At 48.6% G+C, this 27,911-nt stretch overlaps 1 protein-coding gene across 3 annotated transcripts in view; it reads left to right on the forward strand.

Moving 5' to 3' along the window:
* The first annotated feature begins 11,986 nt into the window (after positions 1-11,986).
* The window catches only part of LOC140426673 (centrosome-associated protein 350-like), a 145,350-nt gene continuing 129,425 nt past the window's right edge, over positions 11,987-27,911 (forward strand). For 2 of the 3 annotated variants that reach the window (XM_072511753.1, XM_072511756.1), the window contains exons 1-7: positions 11,987-13,044; positions 13,710-13,860; positions 19,728-19,882; positions 20,431-20,626; positions 24,863-25,095; positions 25,773-25,936; positions 26,416-26,526. In XM_072511753.1, the coding sequence (XP_072367854.1) occupies positions 12,009-13,044; positions 13,710-13,860; positions 19,728-19,882; positions 20,431-20,626; positions 24,863-25,095; positions 25,773-25,936; positions 26,416-26,526 (2,046 nt within the window). In that variant the 5' untranslated portion in view covers positions 11,987-12,008. The remainder of the gene's footprint in view (positions 13,045-13,709; positions 13,861-19,727; positions 19,883-20,430; positions 20,627-24,862; positions 25,096-25,772; positions 25,937-26,415; positions 26,527-27,911) is intronic. The other variant, XM_072511755.1, reaches the window with a different exon arrangement.

A 27,911-nucleotide genomic window follows, 5' to 3' on the forward strand; every position in this document is an offset into this window, starting at 1 on the left:
CTCCAGAGTGGGCGCTGTTCCTTTTCCTCTCCTACTTCCAGATCTACCCAATGTGGGGCATGATCTGAAATGGCAAGAGCCGAATAATCCGTTCCTGCCACCTTCGGGATCAGCGCCCTTCCCAGGACAAAAGTCTATCCGGGAGTACACTTTGTGGACATGGGAGAAGAAGGAAAACTCTTTACTCCTTGGTCTAGTAAATCTCCAGGGATCCACTCATCCCATCTGCTCCATAAAGCCCTTAAGCACCTTGGCCGCTGCCGGCCTCCTCCCTGTCCTAGATCTGGACCGGTCCAGCCTTGGGTCCAGCACCGTGTTGAAGTTCCCCCCCATTGCCAACTTTCCCGTCTCCAGGTCCGGGATGCTTCATAAAGTTTGCGTCATCCCAGTTCGGGGCATATACATTCACCAGCACCACCGCCTCACCTTGCAGTCTGCCACTCACCATCACATATCTACCCCCACTGTCCGCCACTATGTTCTTCGCCTCAAACAATACCCGTTTCCCTACCGGTATTGCCACCCCTCTATTTCTCGCATCCAAGCCCGAGTGGAATACCTGTCCCACCCATCCTTTCCTTAATCTGACCAGATCCGCCAGTTTCAGGTGCGTCTCCTGAAGCATGACCACGCCTGCCTTTAGCTTCTTTAGGTGCGCAAGTACCCTTGCCCTCTTAATCGGCCCATTCAACCCTCTTACGTTCCACGTGATCAACCGGGTTGGGGGGCTCTTTACCCCCCCCCCTTCGTCGACTAGACATCCCCTTTTTTAGACCAGCTTCTCATCCGGTTCCCACGCACCCGCTTATCCCCCCGACGGCGCCCTCCCGTCCCGACCATCCCATTCCGTAACAGCTCCCCCTTCCCCTTAGCAGCAGCAACCCCCCCCCTAGATCCCTCTCTAGCTTAGTTGCTCCCCCCATATTGCTTCCGGAAGTCAGCAAACTCTGGCTGACCTCAGCTTCCCTGTTTATCCTTAGCCTCCCATCATGTGAGGCCCCCTCCTTCCTGCGCCCCCTTTTCCTGCCACAATTTCCATAGCGCGGGGACAAAGCCCGCTCTTCCCCCTCGGCCCCGCCCCTGATGGCGCAGCTCCCCCTCTCCTTCCCCTTCCCCTTCCGCGCTCACATTTCTTCGTGTCCCCCTCCTTCGAGTGGAAAGAAATTTTTTTCCCCCCATCTGATTCACAGTCCCTTGCCACCACCTCACTATTCATTTCAAACACTCTTTCTCCAATCTAGTCCAACTTCTCCTCTTCAATAAATGTTCACGCCTCTTCTGCCGTCTCAAAGTAGTGGTGTTTACCCTGGTGTGTAACCCACAGTCTTGCCGGCTGCAACATTCCGAACTTCACTTTCCTCTTGTGGAGCACCGCCTTGGCCCGATTGAAACTCGCCCTCCTTCTCGCCACCTCCGCACTCCAATCCTGATACACGCAGATCACCGCGTTCTCCCACCTGCTGCTCCGTGTCTTTTTCGCCCATCTCAGGACCATCTCCCTGTCCTTGTAGCGGTGGAACCTCACCACTATTGCTCGAGGTATTTCTCCTGCCTTTGGTCTTCTCACGAGGACTCGATATGCTCCCTCCACTTCCAGGGGGCCCGTCGGGGACTCAGCTCCCATTAAGGTATGGAACATAGTGCTCACATACGCCCCAACGTCCGCTCCCTCTGCCCCTTCGGGAAGACCCAAGATTCTTAAGTTCTTCCTCCTCGAGCTATTTTCCAGGGCTTCCAGTCTCTCCATACACCTCTTATGCAGTGCCCCGTGCGTCTCTGTCTTCACCACCAAGCCCTGTATCTCGTCCTCATTTTCGGCAGCTTTTGCCTTCACTCCACGGAGCTCCATCTCTTGGGTCTTCTGCGCCTCCTTTAACCCCTCAATCGCCTGCAGCATCGGCGCCAGCACCTCCTTCTTGAGCTCCTCCGCACATCGCTGGAGGAACTCCTGCTGTTCCAGGCCCCATACCAACTGGCCTCCCTCCGCCGCCATCTTGCTTCTCACCTCCCTTCTTTGCCGCTGCTCCAGAGGATCCTCCGCAATCTGGCCACTATTATCTCTTCTGTCCATTCACATCCGGGGGGACTCCCTTCTATGTCGCCTCACAGTGGGTTTAGCCTTCGAAAATTGCCGTTGGGGCTCCCGATAAGAGCCCAAAAGTCCGTTAAAACGGGAGGTGCCGAAATGTGCGACTTAGCTGGTCATCGCCGCACCCGGAACTCAGACTTTGTGTATTAGTCACACCATTACACAACTCCTCCATCATGGCTTCAAAGAAACTGCCAATGTTGGACAATACGTAGAACCATAAAGGACTTTTTCCTTTTTCAATAAGTGGCTCTGCAGCTGTATTTACTGGCGAGAGTTCAAAGTAGAATGCTTGGCTTTACTTCAATTTTATGTTTACTGTTTATAATAAAGATGGAGGGAAAAGGACAAATTTGAAATAGTTTCTTGTTTAAAAAGCTTCAGATATTTTGGTATCTAATTTCTGGCTGCCTGTTGTAGGAAGCTCCGACTGTGAAGTGAAAACAAAAATCTGAGCTAAGCGTGGCCACTGTGTTTGAACACTACTATCATAAGCGTAGAATGCTATAATTATACCCAGAGCATGAATAAATACCCAAAATAGAAGTCCGTTGATGTGACTACGTGGAGTTTGTTGAGTAATGTTACCAGTTTGCCGATATGAATCAGCATACTAACTTCCTGCTTTGGGTGTTAAACATGAAGACCAGAGTAAAGCATGGCAGCTTTCAGTGGAGAGGAGAATCCGGTTCTAGAACTCTGCATGTATTCCTTTATATGTGTCGGCTCTTGTACCCCTGTCCTGGTTGTCATCTTCATACTTGGGCTGACAGTTGTCATCTTCATACTTGGGCTGACAAGCCTGTGGCTGACTTCTTATTAACTCCATTATTATCTCCTCGCTCTGTCCTCCACCCTGCCTCATCTCATTTGCTACTAAAACCCTTATCCATGCCTTTGCCACTCTAGAGTTGACTATTGCAATTCTCCCCTGGCCACCCTCCCATTTTGCCCCCTTCATGCACTTGAACTCATCCAAAACTCTGCTGCCTGAATGGAGACTTGCACCAAGACCCTTTCGCTCATTAGTTCTGTGCTTATTGACTCACATTGGCTTCTTTTCTAGCATTTCTACATTCTCACCCTTGTTTTCAAATTGCTCCATGGCCTCATCCTCCTCACATATGTAACTTCCTCCAGCTTTACAACCATCCTGGTTTAGCACAGTGGGCTAAACAGCTGGCTTGTAATGCAGAACAAGGCCAGCAGCGCGGGTTCAATTCCCGTCCTGGCTTCCCTGAGCAGGCGCCGCAATGTGGCGACTCGGGGCTTTTCACAGTAACTTCATTATTATTATTATCCAAAATCTCTGTTACTCCAGTTTTGGCCCCTTGCACATTCTCGATTTGAATTGCTCAACTATTTGTGACTGTGTCTTCTGCCAAGGTCCTAAGCTCTGGAATCCCCTCTTTAAACCTCTCTACCTCTTCAAAGCTAACTCTTTGACCAAGCTTTTGGCTACCTGCCATGATATTTCCTTGTGTACCTCCGTGTCACAACTTGTTTGCCAACTGTTCTATGAAGCAACTTTGGATTCTTTACTCCATTTAAACTATACAAAAATACAAGTTTATATTGTTCTCGCCTTACTTCATTCTAGCTGGTTTGGGAAGTGGTGATTTGTTGACTGTATCTAACCCAGTGACTGAGTTGAAGAACTCAACTCTTTTCAAATCCTATGTATTTTAAAGCTCCCACGAATGGGGTTTTTGATTTGTTTTGGAACTGCATGCACAGTTCATTTTGATGTGTCACTAGGAAGTGTCACTGAACGTTTTAGCGAGTTACTCCCCCTTGCTTTTATAATTTGCAACTTGTGGCCAACATAGCAGGCTTTCCAATAGCATACATAGTTACAAGCTATCAAGGCAGCACGGTAGCCTTGTGGATAGCACAATTGCTTCACAGCTCCAAGGTCCCAGGTTCGATTCCAGCTTGGGTCACTGTCTGTGCGGAGTCTGCACATCCTCCCCGTGTGTGCGTGGGTTTCCTCCGGGTGCTCCGGTTTCCTCCCACAGTCCAAAGATGTGCAGGTTAGGTGGATTGGCCATGATAAATTGCCCTTAATGTCCAAAATTGCCCTTCGTGTTGGGTGGGGTTACTGGGTTATGGGGATAGGGTGCCGGTGTTGACCTTGGGTAGGGTGCTCTTTACAAGAGCCGGTGCAGACTCGATGGGCCGAATGGCCTCCTTCTGCACTGTAAATTCTATGATAATCTATGAATCTCTACCAAATACTCCTATGACTCGGCTCCCAAACACAGCACCGATCTTGAGACGTGACAAACAAATGGCTATTCTCGATAAATGCAATAAGACGTGTTTCAGTTTCAGTATCTCCAGATTGCGTCTGATTCTGTTTTTAAAAAAATATATATTTATTAAAGTTTCTTAACACCATTTTCTCCCTTACAAACAATAAAAAAAACGAGAAATCGCGCAGAGCAAGATATATACATGGCAAAATGATATATTTACACAGCTTTGTACACTGGCCCTCACCCGTACGTGCCAGTTTCCCCAACCCTTCATGTTATCTCTTGCGCATCCACCCTCCCAGGCAGTGTCCACCCCCCCCCCCCCCCCCCCAAGGTTGCTGCTGCTGACCGACCTTCCTCTAAAGCTCCGCGAGATAGTCTAGGAACGGTTGCCACTGCCTGTAAAACCCCTGCGCAGACCCTCTCGAGGCGAACTTAATCCTCTCCAACTTTATGAACCCAGCCATATCATTTATCCAGGCTGGGGGGCTTCGCCTCCTTCCACATTAGCAAGATCCTTCGCCGGGCTACTAGGGATGCAAAGGCCAGAATGCCGGCCTCTTTCGCCTCCTGCACTCCCGGTTCGTCCACTACTCCAAATATTGCTAGCCCCCAGCTTGGCTTGACCCGGACTTTCACCACCTCAGATATTGCTCCCGCCACTCCTCTCCAGAACCCCTCCAGTGCCGGGCATGACCAAAACATATGGACATGGTTCGCCGGGCTCCCTGAGCACCTTCCACATCTGTCCTCTGCCCCAAATACCACCTTAAATTGTATCAGGCTGAGCCTGGCACACGAGGAGGAGGAATTAACCCTACCTAGGGCATCAGCCCACAAGACCTTCCTCGATCTCCTCCCCCAGCTCCTCCTCCCATTTACCCTTCTACTAGCGCTTCCCCCTCTTCTTTCAACTCCTGGTGTATTTCTGACACCTTGCCCTCCCCGACCCATACACCCGAGATCACCCTATCTTGAACTTCTTGTGCCGGGAGCAATGGGAATTCCCTCACCTGTCGCCTCACAAAAGCCCTCACCTGCATATATCTCAAGGCATTTCCCGGGGGTAACTCCAACTTCTCCTCCAGTGCCCCTAGGCTCGCAAACGTCCCATCAATGAACAGGTCCCCCATTCTTCTAATCCCCGCCCGATGCCAGCCCTGGAACCCCCCCGTCCATCTTCCCCGGGACAAACCAGTGGTTACCCCTGATTGGGGACCACACCGATGCTCCCATTGCACCACGGTGCCATCTCCACTGGCCCCAGATCCTTAGCGTTGCGGCCACCACCGGGCTCGTGGTATACTTTGTCGGCGAGAGCGGCAGCGGTGCAGTCACCAACGCCCCCAGGCTCGTTCCTTTACAGGATGCCATCTCCATCCTCTTCCATGCCGCCCCCTCTCCCTCCATAACCCACTTGCGGATCATTGCCACATTTGCTGCCCAGTAGTAGCATTGTCGGGGGCAGGGTCCCCTCCTCTCTTGCCTCATTAAAGGTCCTCACCAGTAGCGGGGCCAACAGGTCTGCGTACTTCCTGTAGAACTCCACCGGGAATCCGTCCGGTCCCGGGGCCTTCCCCGCCTGCATGCTCTCCAAACCCTTGCTCAGCTCCTCCAACCCAATTGGTGCCCCCAAACCAGCCACCTCTTGCTCCTCCACCCTCGGGAATCTCAGCTGATCTAGGAATCGTCTCATCCCCTCTTCCCCCGCTGGGGGCTGGGATCTGTACAGCTCTTCATAAAAGGCCTTGAATACCTTGTTTATTTTCGTCGCACTCCTAACCGTGGCTCCCCTTCCATCTTTGACTCCCCCTATTTCCCTCGCTGCCATCCTCTTACGGAGCTGGTGTGCCAGCATCCGACTAGCCTTTTCCCCATACTCGTAGGTCGCCCCCTGCGCTTTCCTCCACTGTGCCTCCGCCTTCCCTGTGGTCAACAGGTCAAACTCCGCCTGGAGCTGTCGTCTTTCCCCAAGTAATCTTTCCTCCGGGGCCTCTGCGTATCTCCTGTCCACTCTCAAAATCTCCCCCACTAACCTCTCCCTTTCCACACCCTCTGTATTCTCCCTATGAGCCCTAATGGAAATTAGCTCTCCCCTGATCTCCGTCTTCAACGCCTCCCATACCACCCCCACCCGCACCTCCCCGTTGTCGTTGGCCTCCAAGTACCTTTCGATACACCCCCTCACCTTCCCACACACCACCTCGTCCGCCAGCAGTCCCACATCCAGCCGCCACAACGGGCGTTGGTCCCCCTCCTCTCCCAGCTCCAGTTCCACCCAGTGTGGGGCATGGTCCGAAATGGCTATAGCCGAATACTCCGTCCCCTCCACCCTCGGGATGAGCGCCCTACCCAGAACAAAGAAATCTATCCGGGTGTAGGCTTTGTGTACATGGGAGAAGAAAGAAAATTCCCTGGCCTGCGGCCTTGCAAACCGCCATGGGTCCGTCCACCCCCCCCCCCCCCCCCCCCCCCAACCCCACCATCTGATCCATAAACCCCCGAAGTACCTTGGCCGCCGCCGGCCTCTTTCCAGTCCTTGATTTGGAGCGGTCTAGTGCTGGATCCAACACTGTATTGAAGTCCCCTCCCATTATCTGGCCTCCTATCTCCAGGTCCGGAATGTGCCCCAACATGCGCTTCATGAATCCTGCATCATCCCAGTTCGGGGCGTATACGTTTACCAACACCACCCACGTCCCTTGCAGCCTACCGCTCACCATTACATATCGCCCTCCATTGTCCGCTACAACAGTCTTGGCCTCAAATGACACCCGCTTTCCCACCAATATTGCCACCCCTCTATTCTTCGCGTCCAGTCCCGAGTGGAATACCTGTCCTACCCATCCCTTTCTTAGCCTGACCTGGTCCGCCACCTTCAGGTGTGTCTCTTGGAGCATGGCCACGTCCGCCTTCAGTCCCTTTAAGTGCGCGAACACTCGAGCCCGCTTCACCGGCCCATTCAGGCCCATCACATTCCACGTTATCAGCCGGATTGGAGGGGCTCCCCCCCCCCCCCCCCAAAGCCCCGCCGACTAGCCATCTCCTTTTCTGGGCCAGTCCCGTGTCCACGCCTCCCTCACCCTCCAGTCCCCCAGAGGGGGGATCCCTGTCCCGACCACCTCTTCTGTGTCCCATTCCCTTTCGGCCAGTGCAGCAGCACCCCACCCCCCCCGCCCCCCCCCCACCCGCCGCTAGACCCCTGTCTAGCTTTTTTGCTCCCCCATGTCACTCCCGTAAGTCAGCTGACGCCTGCTGACCCCCGCTGTCCCATTGACCTCCCCGCGTGGGAGTCTCCCAATCCATATGCATTCCTTCATTACCCTTCCCGCCTTTCTTCCCGCGCGCGGGAAAACACCCCGCGCTTTCCAAAGCCCGCTCCGCCCGTCTGGCGCAGCTCCTGTCACGGCCTTGTCTCTCTCCCCCAGTCCATGTAACATTTCCTGCTCGTGATTGACCCCCTATATACAACAACCATCACGTATCAAACCTCAAACATCCCCCCCCCCCCCCATACCCTCTCAAACCCTCAGTTCGAGTCCAACTTTTCGGCTTGTACAAAGGTCCACGCCTCTTCAGGCGTTTCGAAGTAATAGTGTTGGCCCTTGTATGTGACCCACAGTTGCGCTGGCTGCAGCATTCCGAATTTCACTTTTTTCCGGTACAACGCCGCTTTGGCCCGGTTGAAACCCGCTCTCCGCTTTGCAACCTCTGTGCTCCAGTCCGGGTATATTCGGATCTCTGCATTGTCCCACTTATTGCTCCGCTCCTTGGCCCATCTCAGGACCCACTCTCTGTCCGTGAACTGGTGGAACCTTACCACCATCGCCCTCGGCGGCTCATTTGCCTGGGGCTTCTTCGCCAGCACCCGATGTGCCCCATCTAACTCCAGCGGCCTCGAAGGGGCCTTCATGCCCATCATCGCCTCGAGCATCGTGCTTGCGTATGCCCCGGCATCAGCCCCCTCCACTCCCTCAGGGAGACCCAGGATTCGCAGATTCTTTCTCCTCGACCTGTTCTCCAGGTCTTCGAGTCTTCCCGCCCACCTCTTGTGCAGCGCCTCATTCTGCTCCACTCTCACCGCCAGGCCCACGAGCTCGTCCTCGTTCTGACTGACTCTGTTCTGTACCTCCTGGATCTTAGCTTCGTGGACCTTCTGGGTGATCCCGAGTCCTTCAATTGCCGAAAGCATAGGCGCCAACATCTCCTTGCGCATCTCCTCACGCTGCTCCTCGAAGCAGCGCTTGATGAACTCCTGCAGCGCCCCTTTGTCCCTGGCCGCCGCCATTTTGTTTTCTTTCCCTCGCTTCTCCCGTTGCTCCAGTGCCGCTCCTTTGGCCGTTACACTCCTGGTCCATTTCATAGAAGTTGGCAGTGTTTGTTTCACCAGTCTGCCCCAAAAAGTCTATGGAAACTCCTGAAAAAGGTCTGAGAGTCAGTCCCAGACGGGAGCTGCCGAATGCGCTACCTACTCCTCCATGGCCGCCACCGGAAGCCTCGTCCCTGCTTCTTCAGTGGCCTTGGTAGATCTTTTCACACTTGTTCCCTCTGCTGCTAGAATTCACCTTTGATAGAGTCAAGTCAGATTGCAGCGTTAAGCTTGCCCTTCCCCCGCCTGCATGCTGGAAGAGGCTTTTGTCTAAACCTGCAGCCAAAGCCAAATCTTTTACTGTTTCTGCCGGGTCTGGTAGCCAAAAGACATTACATTCCTGGGGGACACTGTCAGGGGAATGCTGCAGTCTTCTTCCCACACCGGGAAATGTCAAACAAATGCCGTGGGGGCCCTGTAAAAGAGCCCAAAAGTCCGTTCCAAGCGGGAGCTACCGAATATGCGACCTAGCTCTGCATAGCCGCACCCGGAAGCCCTGATTCTGTTTTTAAATGCCACTTTCATTGTGCCCTGAACCGTTGGTCATGATGATCACATGAGCGCTTCCAAACTCCACTCCCAAAAACATACTTTGAAATCTTCTCTCATAATAATGCTTTCTCCTCGCGGTTTACATTCCAAAATCCAGACCAGGTCTTCCAAATGGCACTTTTAAACAAAGCTTCTGTTCCACTTTTACCAGCGAATCCAGTCCACAATTTCACACCAACCCCATTAGGTTTGCTTTGTCTTAACTGCTTTTACACAAACTTCAAAATCTAGCCACCAATTTTGATGGCTTTTTCAAATTGAGTTGCACAGGCTGCAGTCAAATCACTTGGATACCTTTATGGCATCTCAGCCTTCTTCTCAGCTTGGTCTGTTTTTACTGAACAGTGCACTGTGTTGAGTTTGCACATTCTACCCATGTCTGTGTGGGTTTCCTCCGGGTGCTCCGTTATTTTGTCACAGTCCAATGATGTGCAGTTTAGATGGATTGGCCATGCTAAAATAGCTCCATGGTGTCCAAAGATGTGAAGGTCAGGTGGGGTTGCAGGGATAGGGTGGAGGAGTGGGCCTAGGTAGGTGCTCTTTCAGAAGGTGTGTGCAGACCCGTTGGGCCTAATGGCTGCCTCCTGCACTGTAGGAATTCTATGGATTATGTACCTTTAACCTCTGACTTCTTGGCACCTTCTCTTCATCTCTCTAGTTTCATTAACTAGCTGCTCTTCAAATCTCTGCACTTGTTTTCTGAACCATAACTCGGTATGGATTTACTTCTAGCAAAGCAGAGTGAGGCTTCCCCCTCTAGCCTTCTAAACCAACTGCTTCTAACTGAGCTGTAAGCTGCCTTCTATCACTACCTATCTTAAACTGCCATCAAATTAGCTTAAAACTTAAAAGTTTCACAACCTTGCAAGAATGGGTATGCCTTTTATTTAGTCCTCACGCCGAAGCACAATAGAAACTACTGTTGGAACTTAGCCAACCTTCACACATAGAAGCACCTTTGTCCAGCATGAATCTAACTACAGATTTTACCTTTCTAGGCACACAAACATTAAATTCAATACATGTAAAACTATACCTTATTTCTAATGTTTATCAAATCAAATATAAATCCCTTAAAACTACCTTTGTTTTCCTAGCAGACTGGAGATTTGCACATTTTCATAAGTTTTCTCTGCAGTCTTTGGGAAAATAATTAGCATTCATTGACCCATACTCCCTTAAACGTTTGCCCCTAGAGTTATCTTAAATAAATTGCAGCTAGGTTCCAGTTATAGAAAGGTGTGCTTAGTGAATCATAGGCCTGGTTAACTGATCACTTTTGGTGTCACACCCACAATTACCTGTTTGAAGTGAATGAGTTATCACTGTTGTTAACTGTGGAGCTGTAATCTACAGAGTTTAAATCTGAACTGACACCAGAAGAGCCAGAAATGAAAGTGCTGCATCAGTGGGGACAGAGTTAATGTTTCGAGTCCAATGTGACTCTTCTTTGAAACTCACTTTTTTGTTTTTTCAAAGAAGAGTTATAGTCGACTCGACATTAACTGTGACCCTCCCCACAAACCTTCTGAGTATTTCCAACATTTCCTGTTTTTATTTCAGATCTCCAGCATCTGCAGTGATTTACTTTTTTTATACAGAAGAACCTGATCTGCTTGTGCTTTTTCTCAGTAACCTGCAAGTTTCTTTGTGATATAAGAGAGTGAAACTGCAACTGCTGCCTTCTGAAAGCCTCTTTCATTTGTATATTTACTCTTTGACACCCTGTCACATCCCCACTTCTTTCTGCCCCTTAATTTGCCTTTCCTAAAAACAATAAAAGCAGTGTTTGTGTGAGCATTGTTCAGTTAAGGACAACCTTGGCAATGCCGTTCTAAAAATAAATAAATATTTGCATTCAGATATCAATTTTCATGGCCTCTGGATATCAAAAGTAGCTCTCAACGAATCACTTTTTAAAAAAAAAAAAAAAAAAAAATTTAGAGTACCCAAATTTAGAGCAGACCAAGGCAGGCCAGCAGCACGGTTCAATTCCCGTAACAGCCTCCCCGAACAGGCGCCGGAATGTGGCGACTAGGGGCTTGTCACAGTAACTTAATTTGAAGCCTACTTGTGACGATAAGCGATTTTTAAATTTTTTAAAAATTTTGTTTTTCCAATTAAGGGGCAATTTAGTGGGGCCAATGCACATTTTGGGATTGTGGGGTGAAATCCACGCAGCAACGGGGAGAATGTGCAAACTCTACACAGACAGTGACCCAGGGCTGGGATCGAACCCAGGCCCTCAGCGCCGTAGGCAGCGGTACTAACAACTGGGCCACCGTGCCGTCCCAATGAATCACCTTTCAATTGAATTCACTGTTGTAATGTAGGACACATGGCATCCAATTTGTGAACAGCAAGATCCCACAAACAGCAATGTCAGAATTCGCCGATAGAGTGATGTTGATTAAGGGATAAAGATTGACCAGAACGCCAGGGAAAGCTCCCTTGTTCTTTTGGAATAGAGTTGTCGGATTCTTTTTGTGGTCGTCTGAGGTAAAATCGAAAGAATGGCACTTCCAGCAGTGCAGTGCTCCCTCAGTACTGCATTGATATGCGTATATAGATTGTGGTTCCTGGAGTGGGACTGGGGCCCACAACCTCCTGACACAGGCACGAGTGCTGCCATTGCGCCACAACTGACATGACTAACTGCTGGGAATTAAAGCTGCAGTAATATTTGGTTTCTGAAACCGTGTGCTTCTTTTTCAGACATGACCGTTTGGACTCCTCCTGGATGCCAGCTCATCGCCTCAATGCTGGCATACAGCCTGCCCACCCTCTGAGTGCTGGCAATCTCTTTTCTCATCTACCAAACCTGGACCCTCGAGGTTTTCTGTCCAAGGATTTGGAAGCAGCAGCAAATAGGAAGGAATCTCTGTTGAAAGGGCAGGCGCCTTCTCTGCAATATCCATCCTCTGGCTTGTCTCCATATGACTACACAACAGGTACACAAAAAGTCACCGCCCCGCACAAAAGCCGACTAGACCGCATCGAGGCACTGAAAGCAATGGCGGCTTCTCTCTCCAACCGGATTGAAAATGGTGCCAAAAAGCTTGCGGGCGCAGGCATCAACTATGGAGTTGCGCAGAGCTCCGAACATGATGTGCTCCAGATTGCATGGGATGATGGATGCTGGGCAAAACCCACTAGTCCACCCGTTCGTGACAGTGGCGAGGAAGACATCTCACCCAGAATTCGTCGAAACAGAGGAGCCAATGTGGGCCACACCAGCTACGACGATCAGCTGCCGGGAGTTGGCAATCTGTACGAGTATAAAAAAGTTGGCGAGTCACCCCATTGTCAAGCCTCTGTGACAGCGATGGCCACAGAGGGCAGGACTTCAGGAACTGACAGGTACCAGGAAGTGAGCTGGGAAAATGCGTACAAGAGGTCACTTGAGGCCCTGGAGCAAGACCTACAAAAGCTCAGCAGGGAGAGGAACCAGTTTGATTCCCCCCATTCTAGTGGGGGGTCGATCAGCGAAGGGCCGCTACTGAGTGAAGGAAGTCTCTCTGATGAGGATGGTCTACCCGGCGGCAGGGACCCCATCAAATTAACGGAGAAGTTGAGGGATAAGGAATTCTGTGCAGGAGAATCAAACTCTTCTTGCAGGCTGGTTGCAGAATTCCAGAAAGAAGCAGAGAGGTACCAGCCCGTGCAACTGTACCCAGAGGGATGCAAGAATAGAGCACCATGGGAAGAGCTAGCCAAGGGGAGTCCTCATAGTGTGATCAACATCTTTACAAAGAGTTACCAGTTCTATGGACAAGGTAAGGGGTTATATGCCTGAGCCTGCTAATTTATTACCAAAGAGAAAATGCTGGAAAATCTCAGCAGGTCTGGCAGCATCTATAGGGAGAGAAAAGAGCTAACGTTTAGAGTCCAGATGACCCTTTTGTCAAAGCTTATTTATTGGTGATCCCCACCATCCATTTTTCTCCTCTGACAGTCTTGGGGGCTGGGGTGGGATATTTACCTTCCACCATGTCATTCAGGGTACCAATGCTCTTATGCATGTCGCAGTAGAAAACTGTCGCCGTTTTTGTTTATTGTGGGAGGGCTTGCAGCCAAGCAGGGTCCTGTGCTTCCCTGCTGTCCACATGGACAGGTTTCGGCAGACGTAGATGGATCTTGAGTGACATTGGGTGTCTGGTGACTAAAGTGTTATCGGGTGGAGACATCTGATGTGAGCGAGGGGTGTTGGGTGCCTGAGGCCTGATGCGAGCAATGTTGGGATATGGCACAAAATGGGGCTTTTGTGCGATTGGTGCTGATGGGAAGGGGACAGCTAACAGGAGCATGAGGGAAGGTCTGCAATTGAGAATTGACAGTCTGTGACCAACCTGTTTATTTCCCCCAGCGATGAAGGGAGTATCTCCAACAGGTCTAGTGGGAGTTGCTGCATGTGCCATTGTGACACTGCTTTCTGTTGCAGGAGGCTTGGAGGACGGGTCTGACAGAGGCTCACCAACGCTGCAGCCCCTGGTGTCTGCTGCAAGCCCAGAAGAAGTGGCTCCATATGAGGATGACTTCCTTTCTGCCCAGAGCAGTACAAGTTTGAGCAGGAAGATCCCATCATACCAAAGGTAATGAGTAGGTAGTAGTGTGAGTGAGATTGCTCCTTCAGACAAAATAAATATGTTTTCTTGATAAAGTCACTGCATTGCCAAGCGTATTTGATGGGGTGAATGAGAAAAAGAAGAAAAGCTAAAGTGTGTGTTAGAGTGGAAAGGAAAAGTGAGTTGTAATGGGATGATGTGTCCAGAGAACGTTATTTTTCCCCCTCACTCTCCCCAACATTTGAATTCGGTATTCCAGCGCTCTCGTGTTTTAATTTTAGAACATAGAACAGTACAGCACAGAACAGGCCCTTCGGCCCTCGATGTTGTGCCGAGCTTTGTCCAAAACCAAGATCAAGCTATCCCACTCCCTGTCATTCTGGTGTGCCCCATGTGCCTATCCAATAACTGGTTGAAAGTTCCAAAAGTGTCCGACTCCACTATCACAGCAGGCAGTCCATTCCACACCCTAACCATTCTGAGTAAAGAATCTACCTTGGACATCCTTCTTATATCTCCCACCCCGAGCCTTATAGTTATGCCCCCTGGTAACAGCTTTTGTCTTAGATGAGCAGTGTGGTGACAGTGATTCTGGCCTTGTCTGTGTGGAGTTTGCATGTTCTCCCCGTGTCTGCATGGGTTTCCTCCTACAGTCCAAAGATGTGCAGGTTAGGTGGATTGGCCACACTAAATTGCCCCCTGGTGTCCAGGGATGTTCAGGTTGGGTTACGGGGATAGGGCAGGGTGGAACTAGGTAGAGTGTCTTTCGGTTGTTTGGTGCAGAGTCAATGGGCTGAATGGCCTCCTTTTCCAATATAGATTTTCTATGATTTCCGGTAATTGGCAAAAAGAGCCAAAAGAGAAATTAGTGTTTGTTTTATGCAGCAAATAGGAACCATCTGAAATGTACTGCCTGAAAGGGTGATGGAAGCAGATTCCAAAGTAATTTTCTAAGCAGAATTGGGTAATTACTTGAATGGGAAACAATTAACAGTGTCTTCGAGTCAGAGAGATCATCACAGGGTCAGTACAGGCACCTTGGACAAAAAGGAATATCTTCTGTACTGTGAGATTTTGATTGAGCATGGTCAGTGTTGTTTAGGGAAGCATGGTCAGTGTTGTTGAGGGGGGCATGGTCAGTGTTGTTGAGGAGGACATGGTCAGTGTTGTTGAGGGGGGCATGGTCAGTGTTGTTGAGGGGGGCATGGTCAGTGTTGTTGAGGGGGGCATGGTCAGTGTTGTTGAGGGGAGCATGGTCAGTGTTGTTGAGGGGAGCATGGTCAGTGTTGTTGAGGGGAGCATGGTCAGTGTTGTTGAGGGGAGCATGGTCAGTGTTGTTGAGGGGAGCATGGTCAGTGTTGTTGAGGGGAGCATGGTCAGTGTTGTTGAGGGGAGAATGGTCAGTGTTTTTGAGGAGGACATGGTCAGTGTTGTTGAGGGGGACATGGTCAGTGTTGTTGAGGAGGACATGGTCAGTGTTGTTGAGGAGGACATGGTCAGTGTTGTTGAGGGGGGCATGGTCAGTGTTGTTGAGGGGAGCATGGTCAGTGATGTTGAGGGGGACATGGTCAGTGTTGTTGAGGGGGACATGGTCAGTGTTGTTGAGGGGGACATGGTCAGTGTTGTTGAGGGGGACATGGTCAGTGTTGTTGAGGGGGACATGGTCAGTGTTGTTGAGGGGAGCATGGTCAGTGTTGTTGAGGGGAGCATGGTCAGTGTTGTTGAGGGGAGCATGGTCAGTGTTGTTGAGGGGGGCATGGTCAGTGTTGTTGAGGGGAGCATGGTCAGTGTTGTTGAGGGGAGCATGGTCAGTGTTGTTGAGGGGGACATGGTCAATGTTGTTGAGGGGAGCATGGTCAGTGTTGTTGAGGGGAGCATGGTCAGTGTTGTTGAGGGGAGCATGGTCAGTGTTGTTGAGGGGGGCATGGTCAGTGTTGTTGAGGGGGGCATGGTCAGTGTTGTTGAGGGGGACATGGTCAGTGTTGTTGAGGGGGACATGGTCAGTGTTGTTGAGGGGGACATGGTCACTGTTGTTGAGGGGGGCATGGTCACTGTTGTTGAGGGGGGCATGGTCACTGTTGTTGAGGGGGGCATGGTCACTGTTGTTGAGGGGGGCATGGTCACTGTTGTTGAGGGGGGCATGGTCACTGTTGTTGAGGGGGGCATGGTCACTGTTGTTGAGGGGGGCATGGTCACTGTTGTTGAGGGGGGCATGGTCACTGTTGTTGAGGGGGGCATGGTCACTGTTGTTGAGGGGGGCATGGTCACTGTTGTTGAGGGGGACATGGTCAGTGTTGTTGAGGGGAGCATGGTCAGTGTTGTTGAGGGGAGCATGGTCAGTGTTGTTGAGGGGAGCATGGTCAGTGTTGTTGAGGGGGGCATGGTCAGTGTTGTTGAGGGGAGCATGGTCAGTGTTGTTGTGGGGAGCATGGTCAGTGTTGTTGAGGGGAGCATGGTCAGTGTTGTTGAGGGGGACATGGTCAGTGTTGTTGAGGGGAGCATGGTCAGTGTTGTTGAGGGGAGCATGGTCAGTGTTGTTGAGGGGAGCATGGTCAGTGTTGTTGAGGGGAGCATGGTCAGTGTTGTTGAGGGGGGCATGGTCAGTGTTGTTGAGGGGAGCATGGTCAGTGTTGTTGAGGGGGACATGGTCAGTGTTGTTGAGGGGGACATGGTCAGTGTTGTTGAGGGGGACATGGTCAGTGTTGTTGAGGGGGACATGGTCACTGTTGTTGAGGGGGGCATGGTCACTGTTGTTGAGGGGGGCATGGTCACTGTTGTTGAGGGGGGCATGGTCACTGTTGTTGAGGGGGGCATGGTCACTGTTGTTGAGGGGGGCATGGTCACTGTTGTTGAGGGGGGCATGGTCACTGTTGTTGAGGGGGGCATGGTCACTGTTGTTGAGGGGGGCATGGTCACTGTTGTTGAGGGGGGCATGGTCACTGTTATTGAGGGGAGTATGGTCAGTGTTGAGGGGGACATGGTCAGTGTTGTTGAGGGGGACATGGTCAGTGTTGTTGAGGGGAGCATGGTCAGTGTTGTTGAGGGGAGCATGGTCAGTGTTGTTGAGGGGAGCATGGTCAGTGTTGTTGAAGGGGACATGGTCAGTGTTGTTGAGGGGAGCATGGTCAGTGATGTTGAGGGGAGCATGGTCAGTGTTGTTGGGGGTGGGGGTGTTAATATTTCTGGCAGTATAGGCATGTTGATTTCTAAAAAAAAAAGGGCAACTCGAGTAAATTTTGGGATAGCAGTGCCTTGCCTTGCACAAGTGACTTGAACTGTTTCACTATTTGCTGTATGTGCAAAATGGATGGACTGAGGCTGATCATGTAATCAACAGCCCTAATGAAATTTATAAATGTTCCAATTCCATGATTGGGGCCATCAGACTGATGGACCGGATGCTGCACCTTTTAATACTTTACCCAAGTAGCTCAACACTGTCCCCAAATGGCAGAGACACATGCCTGCAGCCTCATAATTATGTGTTCAAATGAATGACTGGGAAATGTTTTGACAAATCTATGAAGTCTGGCTTCAATCCCTCACTCAAAAACTAAACTCCAGCATGCTAGTGTGATTGATTTAAATACCGTCACAGTGGTAATGATTTAATGCCCGTCATTCTGGTGGTGCTGAATTGGTCACAAACGTGTAGTTGTGTTGTTTTGGCCACTTGTCACTGATGAGGAAGTTGGAGATAGTCATGAACTGACCCATCCTGGAATCTAGTGCTCTCTGTTGGTTTGGCCTGCATTGAAGGCTTGCTTCAGGAGTGATTTCTGCCTGCTGTGTGAAACTGGGCTGCAGTGCACAACCGTTGTTGGCTCAAGGTTTCTGGAGATATTGAAATCACAAAAAATAATTGCACATTTTGCAGTTTTACACATTGTGTCCACTAATGTTGGTCAGTCATGTTAGGAAATTATACATGTGTGTGTGCAGCAGATGATGCCTTCGAGCCCTTGTCCAGTTTTTAAAAATTATATATTTTATTCCCAACATTAAAAAATGCTTGCACACAAATGCATAACTATCATACAAACAGTTGGTCATTTTTTATTTTAACGAAGTAACGGCAACAATCCTAAATCCCCTATCCCTCCTCAGCCCAACTATCCTCCCTCCCTTACCCCTTCCCCCTCCTGCCCCATTCCCCTAACTGCTGGCCATAAACAGGTCCTTAGAAAAAGTGATGAATGGCATTCATCTAGAATAAAACCTTTCTTCCGACCCTCTCGGGATATATTTAATCCCCAAAGCTCGCCACCAGCGGACGCAGCTATAATTTGACTCTAAACGATCTCCGACATGATCTTAAAAATTGCGATGCAGAACCCAACTGGCTTGGGGCAGGACTAGAATGTGTGAGTGATTCGTAGGACCCCCTGAACAACGTTCAAACCTATCCTTCACCCAGTGAAGAACTCCTCTCGACCTCGAATCAGAATTTGAGTGGAACACCTGTCCTACCCACCCTTTCCTCTGTCTTTCTGATCCCTAATGCGCAAATGTGTCACCTGCAAGAAGATTACCTCTGCGTTCAAAGTGCTCAAATGAATAAATGCCCGAGACCTTTTAAGTCCCCAAACGTTCCTCGTCACTAACTTAGTGGGGGGGCTCGGAACGCTCCCTCTAGTAGAGTCAGCTTTATCCCCTCCGTGAGGACTTCCAACTAGACACCAATCTATCTTGAATCCAGGCCCACCCAAGATGGACGCCACCTCCACCCTTGGAGGCCCATATGTAAAGAAACCCTCGTTGCCAGCATTTTATCTACTCAACACCCCCACCCTTCCGACCATTTGCTAACTTGTCCCTCCCAGTTCGAATAGACACCCCCTGCCTCCCCTTCCCATCATCTGCACAGAAAACCCAACCAACCTAAACCCGTTACCCAACTAACAAAACAGGAACCACTCCCACCCCAAGCATCTAGCCAAAGCCCCCACCTTGCTTCCGTTAACTAGCAAAACCGCTAGCCAGGCCGCCCCCATCCAGCAAGTCCGAAAGAGAGGAAAAAAGGGAAATCCCAACCAGAAAGTGCCAGACACCCCTTACCCCAGTCCCTCATCCAAACTAAAAGTACATATTAGGCAAAAAAAAAAAAGAGTCCACACCCTTCGTTACTGTGTCCAGTTTTGATGGAGAATCGGTGTTGCTGTGACTACCTGTTCTGATAAAGGCTCTTCCCTGGAAACTGGCTGGTCTCTATGCTGATGATTTCAATATCTTTTTATTGACTTGTTCGTCTCGGCATAGAGGACATTTTTCAACTTGTCTGCCCATTACCCTGGCATTACAGTGAACATGCCTCAACCCCCACATAGGCCCATATGTAAAGAACACACATCACCTTCATTTTTCTCCCCCGCCCACCCTCCTGTCAGTTGGCTGGACAGCTGGTTCATGATGCAGAGCGAGGCCAGCAGCACGGGTTCAATTCCCGTACCTGCTGAGGTTATTCATGAAGGTGCTGCCTTCTCAACTTTGTCACTTGTCTGAGGTCTGGAGATCCTCTGGTTAAATCAGCTCTCCCCCTCAAAAGGGAAAGCAGACTGGTCATCTGGGACTGTGGTGACTTTACGTGCCCTGTCATTTTCCTTGCTCCCTGATTGGCGACCGTGCCTTCAGCTGCCTAGATTCTAAGCTCTGGTATTGGCCCCGCAGACCTCTCTACCTCTCCTCTCTTCTTGTAGGATGACTTGGGAAATGCTATACAAATGCAAGTTGTTGTTGCTGTTTTCTCACTGACCAACATTTGTGTTTACAGAATTAAATCTTGTAATCTTCGACTTCTTCAGGAGCTACTTCACTGGCTACCATTTACTTCTCAAAGATTGACATTCTAAACAAACAACATGGTGGATTAATTGCTGCTTTTTGTGTTTCCTTAGCAGTGGCAGCAGTCCATCCAGTGGCCGAGGAGAAGTTTCCAGCAAACGATCTTATGATGCAAGACCTGGCGAGGTATCTCCACGGGTCTCAGGACAGCGCTCCGCAACCTCCTCCCGATCCTCTGGCTCTTCAGGAAAGAAAATGAAGATTGATGGTAAGGGATCTGCAGCTGCCATGGGTGTGTGTGAATGTGCCTTGATTTGTCCAGCCGGATTCTTCCACTCATTGTCTGGGAGTGCTTTGGCTCTGTTAGCACCCCCCCCCCCCCCCCCGGCCACCTTCACTTCCTCTTTTGCCACCTTCGCCCCCTCCCCTGCCACCTTGGCCGCCCCCCCAACCATCTACATGACACCCCCCCCCCCCCCAAACTTTCCCGGCCACCTTTGCGCTCCTGCCCCCACATTTTCTCATCCACCGGCCACCTTCGCCCGCCCCTCCTCCTTCACGGCCATCTTTGGCCCCCCTCTCCCCAGCCACCTTCGCCCTGCCCCCCATCCCTGATAAAGACCAGGTTGCTGTTCACAAACCTGACTAAAAAGAATTGCAATTGATTGGATGTTAGGGATTGGGTTTGGCAGAGATATATTTATTGGGTTTGACACATAGGCGCAAATAAATTAAAACATTTCAATTGTCTTGTGAAAACAGGTGAGAATCATCTGAATCTGTACGAATTATGTTGATGACCGTTGCAACTTTTAGCTTTGGCAGGTGCTGATGTTGCTGGGAGTGTGCGGCATTCTCCTGTGGATGATGTGACTTGGGTATCTGCCAGTATTTCAGAGCGGAGCTCCCCTGAAGGAAGGATGCCAGGCCTGGGGCAAAGCTTCATCGGAGATCTTGAGCTAGTGAAAGTTGCAAATGACATGGAAGAACCCATCATTAATTCCCCAGCTAGGTATGGTCTACAAAAGTGTACTTGAAACATGGCCAGGTGTAATGAGCTTGGATGTGAAAGGGGCTTTGAAGGAAATTTAAGGACTGAGGAACGTGTGTGATATTAGGGAAGAGAAAGTACTGGAGAAATTAATTTGGACTCAAAGTTGACAAATTCCCTGGACCCCGAAGCACTAAATCATGGAGTTTGGAAAGAGGTGGCTGCAGAGATAGCGCATGCATAGGTTTTGATCTTCCAAGATTCTTTCAATTCTGGAACAGTCAGAATGGATGGGAAGTGAGCAAACTGTTCAAGAAAGGAGGTGAAGAAAAAATGGGAACCGATAGACCAATTAGCCTGACATTAGCGGTGGGGAAAATTTTGGAATCTGTTATTAATCAGATGGTATCCGGATCCTTGTAAAATGAGTAGAGTCAACATGGTTTTATTGGAGGGTAATGATGGGGAACTGGTGCATGTAGTATATTTATCCAGTGCCTTTAAAAAAAAAATAAAAAAAAATATAAGATGTAATACAAGATAAGGGTTCAGCGGTTAAATTGACATGGATGCAGGGTTGGTTAAAGGACAAAAATCAGTAGGAATAATTTGGTCATTTGCAAATTAGGCTGAAATTAATGTTTTCTGGCAAGAATTGATGCTAAGGCTTCAGCTATTTGCAATCTATATTGATAACTTTGGGCAGTGTTTTTCAAACTTTTTTCCCCCGGAATCCATTTTTGCTAACCTGCGGCCATTGGGCATTGTCCCGCATTCGAGACTACCACAGGAACGACACAACCAATCGTCTGCGTCCCTCCGACACTGGCCAGTGACCCACCCACGGATCGCGACCCCCATTTTGAAAAACGCTGACTTAGATGAAGGGACTGTAATGCATCCTGGTTTGCTGATGATACTAGGTGTAAGAATATGTTGAGGGGAACCCAAAGAGTCTACAAAGGCATAAAGATGTCATGTGCTTGGAAGATTGTGGCAGGCGTGGAGGAAATATTAGGTTATTTGCATTGGTAGGAGGAAGAGAAAAACAAAATTTGGATCATGAACTATTAAAATTTGATTTCAGAGAGATTTGGTAGTCTTTGGACATGAAATGCAGGAAGTTAATAAATAGGACAGCAAATAATTTGCACATTGACTATTAATGGGCTACAGGGTAGCACAGTGGCTTGCAATTGCTTCGCAGCACCAGGGTCCCAGGTTCGATTCCTGGCTTGGGTCACTATCTGTACAGAGTCTGCACGTTTTCCCTGTATCTGCGTGGGTTTCCTCTGGGTGCTCTGGTTCCTCCCACAAGTCCTGAAAGATGTGTTGGGCAATTTGGACATTCTGAATTCTCCCTCTGTGACCCAAACATGCCGGAATGTGGCGACTAGGGGCTTTTCACAGTAACATCATTGCAGTGTTAATGTAAGCATACTTGTGACAATAAAGATTATTATTATTAATGCAAGAGGGTTGAAGTAGAAGAATAAATAAGGAAATCTTGCTGTAATTGTCTTTGTTGAGACCATAACTGAAGCATTGTGATACATTTTTGTACATCCATATGAAAAGAAGGATATACTTTCCTTTGAAGGGGTGCAATGAAGGTTCACTAGATTGGTTCTTTGGGTGAGAGGATGGTCCTAAGACGAAGAGACTGAGAAGAATTGGCCTATGCTCTCTGGAGTTCAGAAGAATGATAGATATCATTGAAATCTGTAAGATTCTGAGAGGCTTAATTGAATTGAAATTCCCCAGGCTGCCGTGATGAAACGTGAACTCGTGCCTCGAGAGCATTCGCCTGGGTCTCTGGATTACTAATCCAGTGACATTTTAAAAAAAAAATTTAAAGTGCCCAATTATTTTTTTTCTAATTAAGGGGCAATTTAGCATGGCCAATCCACCTAACCTGCACATCTTTTGGGTTGTGGGGGTGAAACCCAAGCAGACACTGGGAGAATGTGCAAACTCCATACAGACAGTGACCCGGAGCCGGGATCGAACTCGGGTCCTCAGTGCCGTAGGCAGCAATGCGAACCACTGCACCACTGTGCCGCCCACTAGTCCGGTAACATTACCATAATACTGCCGTCCTTTTTTCTCTGACTGAAGACTATAGAACTCTGGCCATAACCTCAGGATAAGGGGTTGGCCATTTAGGACAGAGATGAGAAATTTCTACAACTCCGAAGATCCACAATCCACTGAGTAATCTCCAGGAGGTTGTTGAGGATATTCAAGAAAACCTGGCCTGGATATTGTTGTATATTATTGAGTTGGGCAGTGGTGAATTCTCCTTGCTGTCATTAGAAGTTTGGCCTACTTGGGTAACTGGTGGCTGCGGGTGAGAGTAGGGGATAGTCATCAGTATGCAAGATCATGCTTGCTTTATGTGATGCTAGAGATTTTGCAAGGCACTTCATGCCTTGTGGTAGGAGTGCTGATGTAGCATGGTGTCTTTGATTGTCCTCATTTTTATGCCCTGCCCTTTTAATTTTCCCCTATTGACATCGCTATTACCATCCATATGTTGGTCAGTGAAGAACCCTCGTGAGTTCTGTGCAGAATGTGGCAACTCAGATGGGCAAGGGTAAGCTAGAGATCTGCCTTTCGTCCTTGGAGAGTATACATTGATGGGGTAGGACGTAGGCTGTAGGAAACTTGCACTGCTGTGCTTGGTAACGACTGAAGATGGAGTGTTACTTAGTACCTGACTTTAGCCCTGTTGTTTTCTGTAAAACCTCAGACATTTCAACCAGTTTATTACTCGAGCGCTTTACCCAGGTACCCTTATTTGCAAGATGAACAAAGAACAATTACAAGTTCATGATTCAACCAACCAAATTTATTATCAAACACAGTAAAAACAGTTACTCCATTTAAATGATCCCAACTACAATAATCCCGAGATTCTTAATACTACTCATGCCGATGAACTCAGTCGAGCTGCGGGCCCAATTCTCCGAGTCTCGGTTGTCTCAGGACCTCCGCCAGCGAAGGTGGCTCTTGCACGCTGCTCCCTTCTGTCCTCTGATCTGCCATTGAATCTTCTCTGTTACATCTGTGCCGAGTCTTTTCAGGGGGTGTGTCTCTGTATGCTTCTTTGTTATACACTCTTCACTCCCTTCCAAAACCTTCTCTGGTCCTCAGCCATTGAGATGTTGGGGCAGGGGTCGCAACACCCAATGGAGTTGCTGGTTGCAACTCTGCGGGACACCAGGAACCTATCCCCAGGGGTCCATCCCCAAGAACTGTCTGCCTGCAACTGTACTCCATATATGGTAACAGTGGTGAATCTGGCTGCCAAAAAATCTAACTTCATCTGAGCATAATATAATCTTTATTGTCACAAGTAGGCTTACATTAACACTGCAATGAAGTTACTGTGAAAAGCCCCGAGTCGCCACATTCCGGCGCCTGTTCGGGTCACAAAGGGAGAATTCAGAATGTCCATTCCACAATAGTCAATCTATTTGAATGGGGCCAATTATCTTCCAATGTGCTTTTTACAGGGCAGGCGCAGACTTTTCCCTACCATCTGTCTCTGCTCTATGTATTCGAACTTGGCTGTTCAAATTCCCACCAAGCCTGCTGGGCGTTGACTGTGGCTGTGATTTAAAATGCCCAATTCTTGATTTAAAGTGTCCAATGATGGATCAGGCCTAAAATTCAGGCAGTTGTCCAATTTACCACATTGTGCTGGTGCTTTGGTACTTTTTCTTGAAGTTGGGCTGACAGAAGTGATTCTTGCCATGTTCCCTGGGAATATCCTTATGATCTGGGATCCTGGAGAAGGGGTGCCTCATTCCTTCCTTTTGTTGCTTGTTTTACAAGAGTCAGCATCCTGTCAATTTATGTTCTGGGGTGGGTAATGTGAATACCCCCTCCATTCTGCTGTCTGAATGCTGTACATGGGCTGATGACTTGTTGAGACTGAGTTGCTCGGGTTTGTTATCCCTGTGGAGCACTTGGTCGGTTCACCACCCTCCTGTCTGGGCACTGAATAGATGTTTAACTTTGTGAAGGAATGGTATTTCGGAAGATTCTCTTTTGGGAATGGCAGAGGAAGCACAGGCTGATCCAATCAGGAAGGTTGTTTATTCCTGATGTCGTCTAAGTACAGATTGTTAAAGCAGAGATTCGGCATACAGATATGCTAAGGCATGAAATCTGCAGCGTTAAATGGTTTAAGTGATGCCTTGGTTAGATGCCTGTAACAGAATTTGTAATAGTGTAAATGTGTGCTTTTAGTGTCCAAGTGGAGCCATCGAAGCACAAGAAGGCCACAAGCTCTTTGTCCTTTCAGTCTGCTGTCAACAATGTGTCTCCGAGGCCTTTTCAGAATGACACAGTTACAGTATCAGGAGATGGGATGAGACAACTGGCCAGTACTACCTTTACACCTTCACCGTCTCTAACCTACAGACCGCAATTTACCGACATCAGCGTTCCAGCAGCCAGACCCCCTACATCCTCAGCTGCAGGTTGGAACAATATAAAGCTTGTGTGAACCTTGGTTGTAATGGTGACTCGGTGAAAATGGAAAGGAATGGTGTGTGTGTGAATCATTAAGATGTTACTGTGTCATGCATGGCTTGCTTTCAGTAACTGCTTCCTGTCATTTCTTTATTATGGATCAGTGGGGGCAGAAGGAACACTTTCATTGTGTGTTTTAAATGAAATGCTGCGTATTGGGAAACCCAAGTGGAGAGAGCTCGGGGTCGGTGTATGTGAGGATTAGTGAGGAGTTGTGCAGTGGCTGGGGCAGAAGCAAATGCTTTTTAAGTAAAGAGTGATTAGACCCAGTGTTTCAACACCTCTGCACATAATGTAAAACATATTCTTGGATTAGTTGTAAATAATATGACTGTGAATGATCAACTTCATGAAAGTCTAATCATTCACCAGTGCCCTGATAAAACTGAAGGTACGTTGAATTTGGCTGTTATTCTAGCTTGTGAATCTCATCTAGATTGCATTGTCTTCTCATCTAGTTCACTAGGAATGACTAGCAGTTCTAAAAATTCATTTTTAACCTTGGGGGAGGTGAGGGTCTTCTCCTAATTCTGAAGCCAGCAATTCCCTCTTCTGCCCCACTGATCCAATGTTTAACTAACTGTAAAAATTGGAGCTTACACTGTTTTCCTTTTGGTTATGGCAGCCTCCATGCTCAGTTCCCCACTAAGCCTCCAACATCGTATGACCGCTGAACTCACTTACTTGGATGCTATAGAGGAGTCTGTCCGACAGCTCTCCGAGATAGACAGGACACGGGGGATCGCGCTTGCTCAACAGGAGACTGTGTCGTTGGCTCAGATCCTAAAGGTACTGGGCAATGCCTTGTGATCTTTCGGGGAGCAATTCTAAAATATTTACAATGGCGAAGGTGGTAATTGTGAGAATTATTCCTAACCTCTGCTAAATCAAGCAAAATGAAGATTATTCAATAAATAAATATTAATTTTAATTTCCTTTGTGTTCTGCTTCACCAGGACAAGGCCCAATCTTAACTGTATAAACATTAAAAACTAACATGTACAAAGCTGCACTTTCCATTTCAGCTGACATATGAACTCGACCACGTTTTCAAAATTACATCCTTGTAAAATTTGAGCTATTATGATGTGGTTTATGAGAGTCCCAGGCTTAGTGATTAAAATCTTGGCATTTTGCATTGCTGAGTTTTGAGGTATCTCCTATTCCAAGCATTAGGTCCTTGCTATTTAGGTATCAAAGGTACCACAATGCGAAGTGGTGTAATGTAAATTGCTGTTCCTGTTTAATTGATGGCTGTTTGTGTTCAGGCCCAGCAACAGAGACATGAGCACGACATAGCCCTGCTGAAGCTGAAGGCCGAACAGGAAACAGTGGCAAGCCAGAGGCAGCTAGAGGAGACTAGGCAGAAAGCAGCACAGGTACTCAGACATGTTATAGGTGTCTGGAAATGCAAATAATTCAGAGTTGGATGGCCCTTGACAGACAATAAGACCAAAAAATATATATTTATGGAGTGCCTTGAACATAGAGCCCACCGCTCTGTCAAACAGTTTCCCCCACCATAGGTGGCACATGAAATCATAATCATGAAAATTGATTTTGGGATGTCGGAGGATCCGGGAGTCCAGGAAGAGAGAGAGGCCACCGTTCTGGCATTTGCTTCCCTGATAGCCCGGCGACGAATACTGCTGGCATGGAGGGACTCAAAGCCCCCGAAGTTGGAGGCCTGGCTATCAGACATGGCGAGCTTCCTTAGCCTGGAGAAAATTAAGTTCGCTCTGAGAGGGTCACTGACAGGGTTCGCCTGGAGGTGGCAACCATTTATCGACTTCTTCGTGGAAAATTAATCGTTTTTATTAATGTTTTTTTTGCACTATGTTGACTGTTATTTGCATACTGTTCCGTACTGTTGCTGCTTACTATGCCAAAATGTCTCAATAAAATAGTTTATTAAAAAAAAAGAAAATTGATGGCAAATCTCAAGAAGGGAGGTCTTGAGGCGATCAAGAATTTGGCACAGCTCCTGATGGAGTGGGGTTGTAAAAGATGCCAAAGCGAGGAATGTTAACTATGGGGGTGGGGACTAGTTGTCAGGTTGGAGGAGGTTAAGGAGGGGAGAGGCCATAGTGATCTGGATTTCAGTTAGTAAATTTAGAAGATGAGTAGGATCCTGTCTTGTTGAAAGAGTTTTTGGATCAACCTCGTGCCCCAGAATTTTATGTCTTAAGAAACCGGAAACATTTTACTTAAACTTTTTCCAATTAAGAGGCAATTTAGCGTGGCCAATCCAACTACCCTGCACATCTTGGGTTGTGGGGGTGAGACTCACGCAGACACGGAGAATGTGTGAACGCCACACGGAATGTGATCCAGGGCCGGGATCGAGAGCCGGGGCAACTTGATGAATCCAGTCCCTGCTGTTGGTCTTCAGTTGCCAGTGCAGTCTTTTGCCTATTTTAGGAGCTTGAAAATTATTACAGAATTGTTTTAATTTGAAAACTTCTGCACAAGCCAACCATTCCAAGGTTCCTCTGTCTGTCCTCTCATCTTTCATCCTTTTAAATTCCAACTACTCTAAAATTCTCTTCTACCTTTATCCTAACTAACACCAAATCCTGCTCACCCATCACTCCTTTACTTATTGTATACATTGGTTCCCAACATCTTGAATTTGAAATTCTCATTGCATGTTCAATCCCTGCGTGGCCTTGTGGCACTTATCTCTTCAGCACCACAACGCTCCATGAACTGCTGGACCAATTCTGCCCTCTTGCACATCAATCATTTTTTTGGGTGCATGATA

Source organism: Scyliorhinus torazame, chromosome 7, assembly GCF_047496885.1.
Source record: "Scyliorhinus torazame isolate Kashiwa2021f chromosome 7, sScyTor2.1, whole genome shotgun sequence".
In the NCBI taxonomy this organism is placed as follows: domain Eukaryota; kingdom Metazoa; phylum Chordata; class Chondrichthyes; order Carcharhiniformes; family Scyliorhinidae; genus Scyliorhinus; species Scyliorhinus torazame.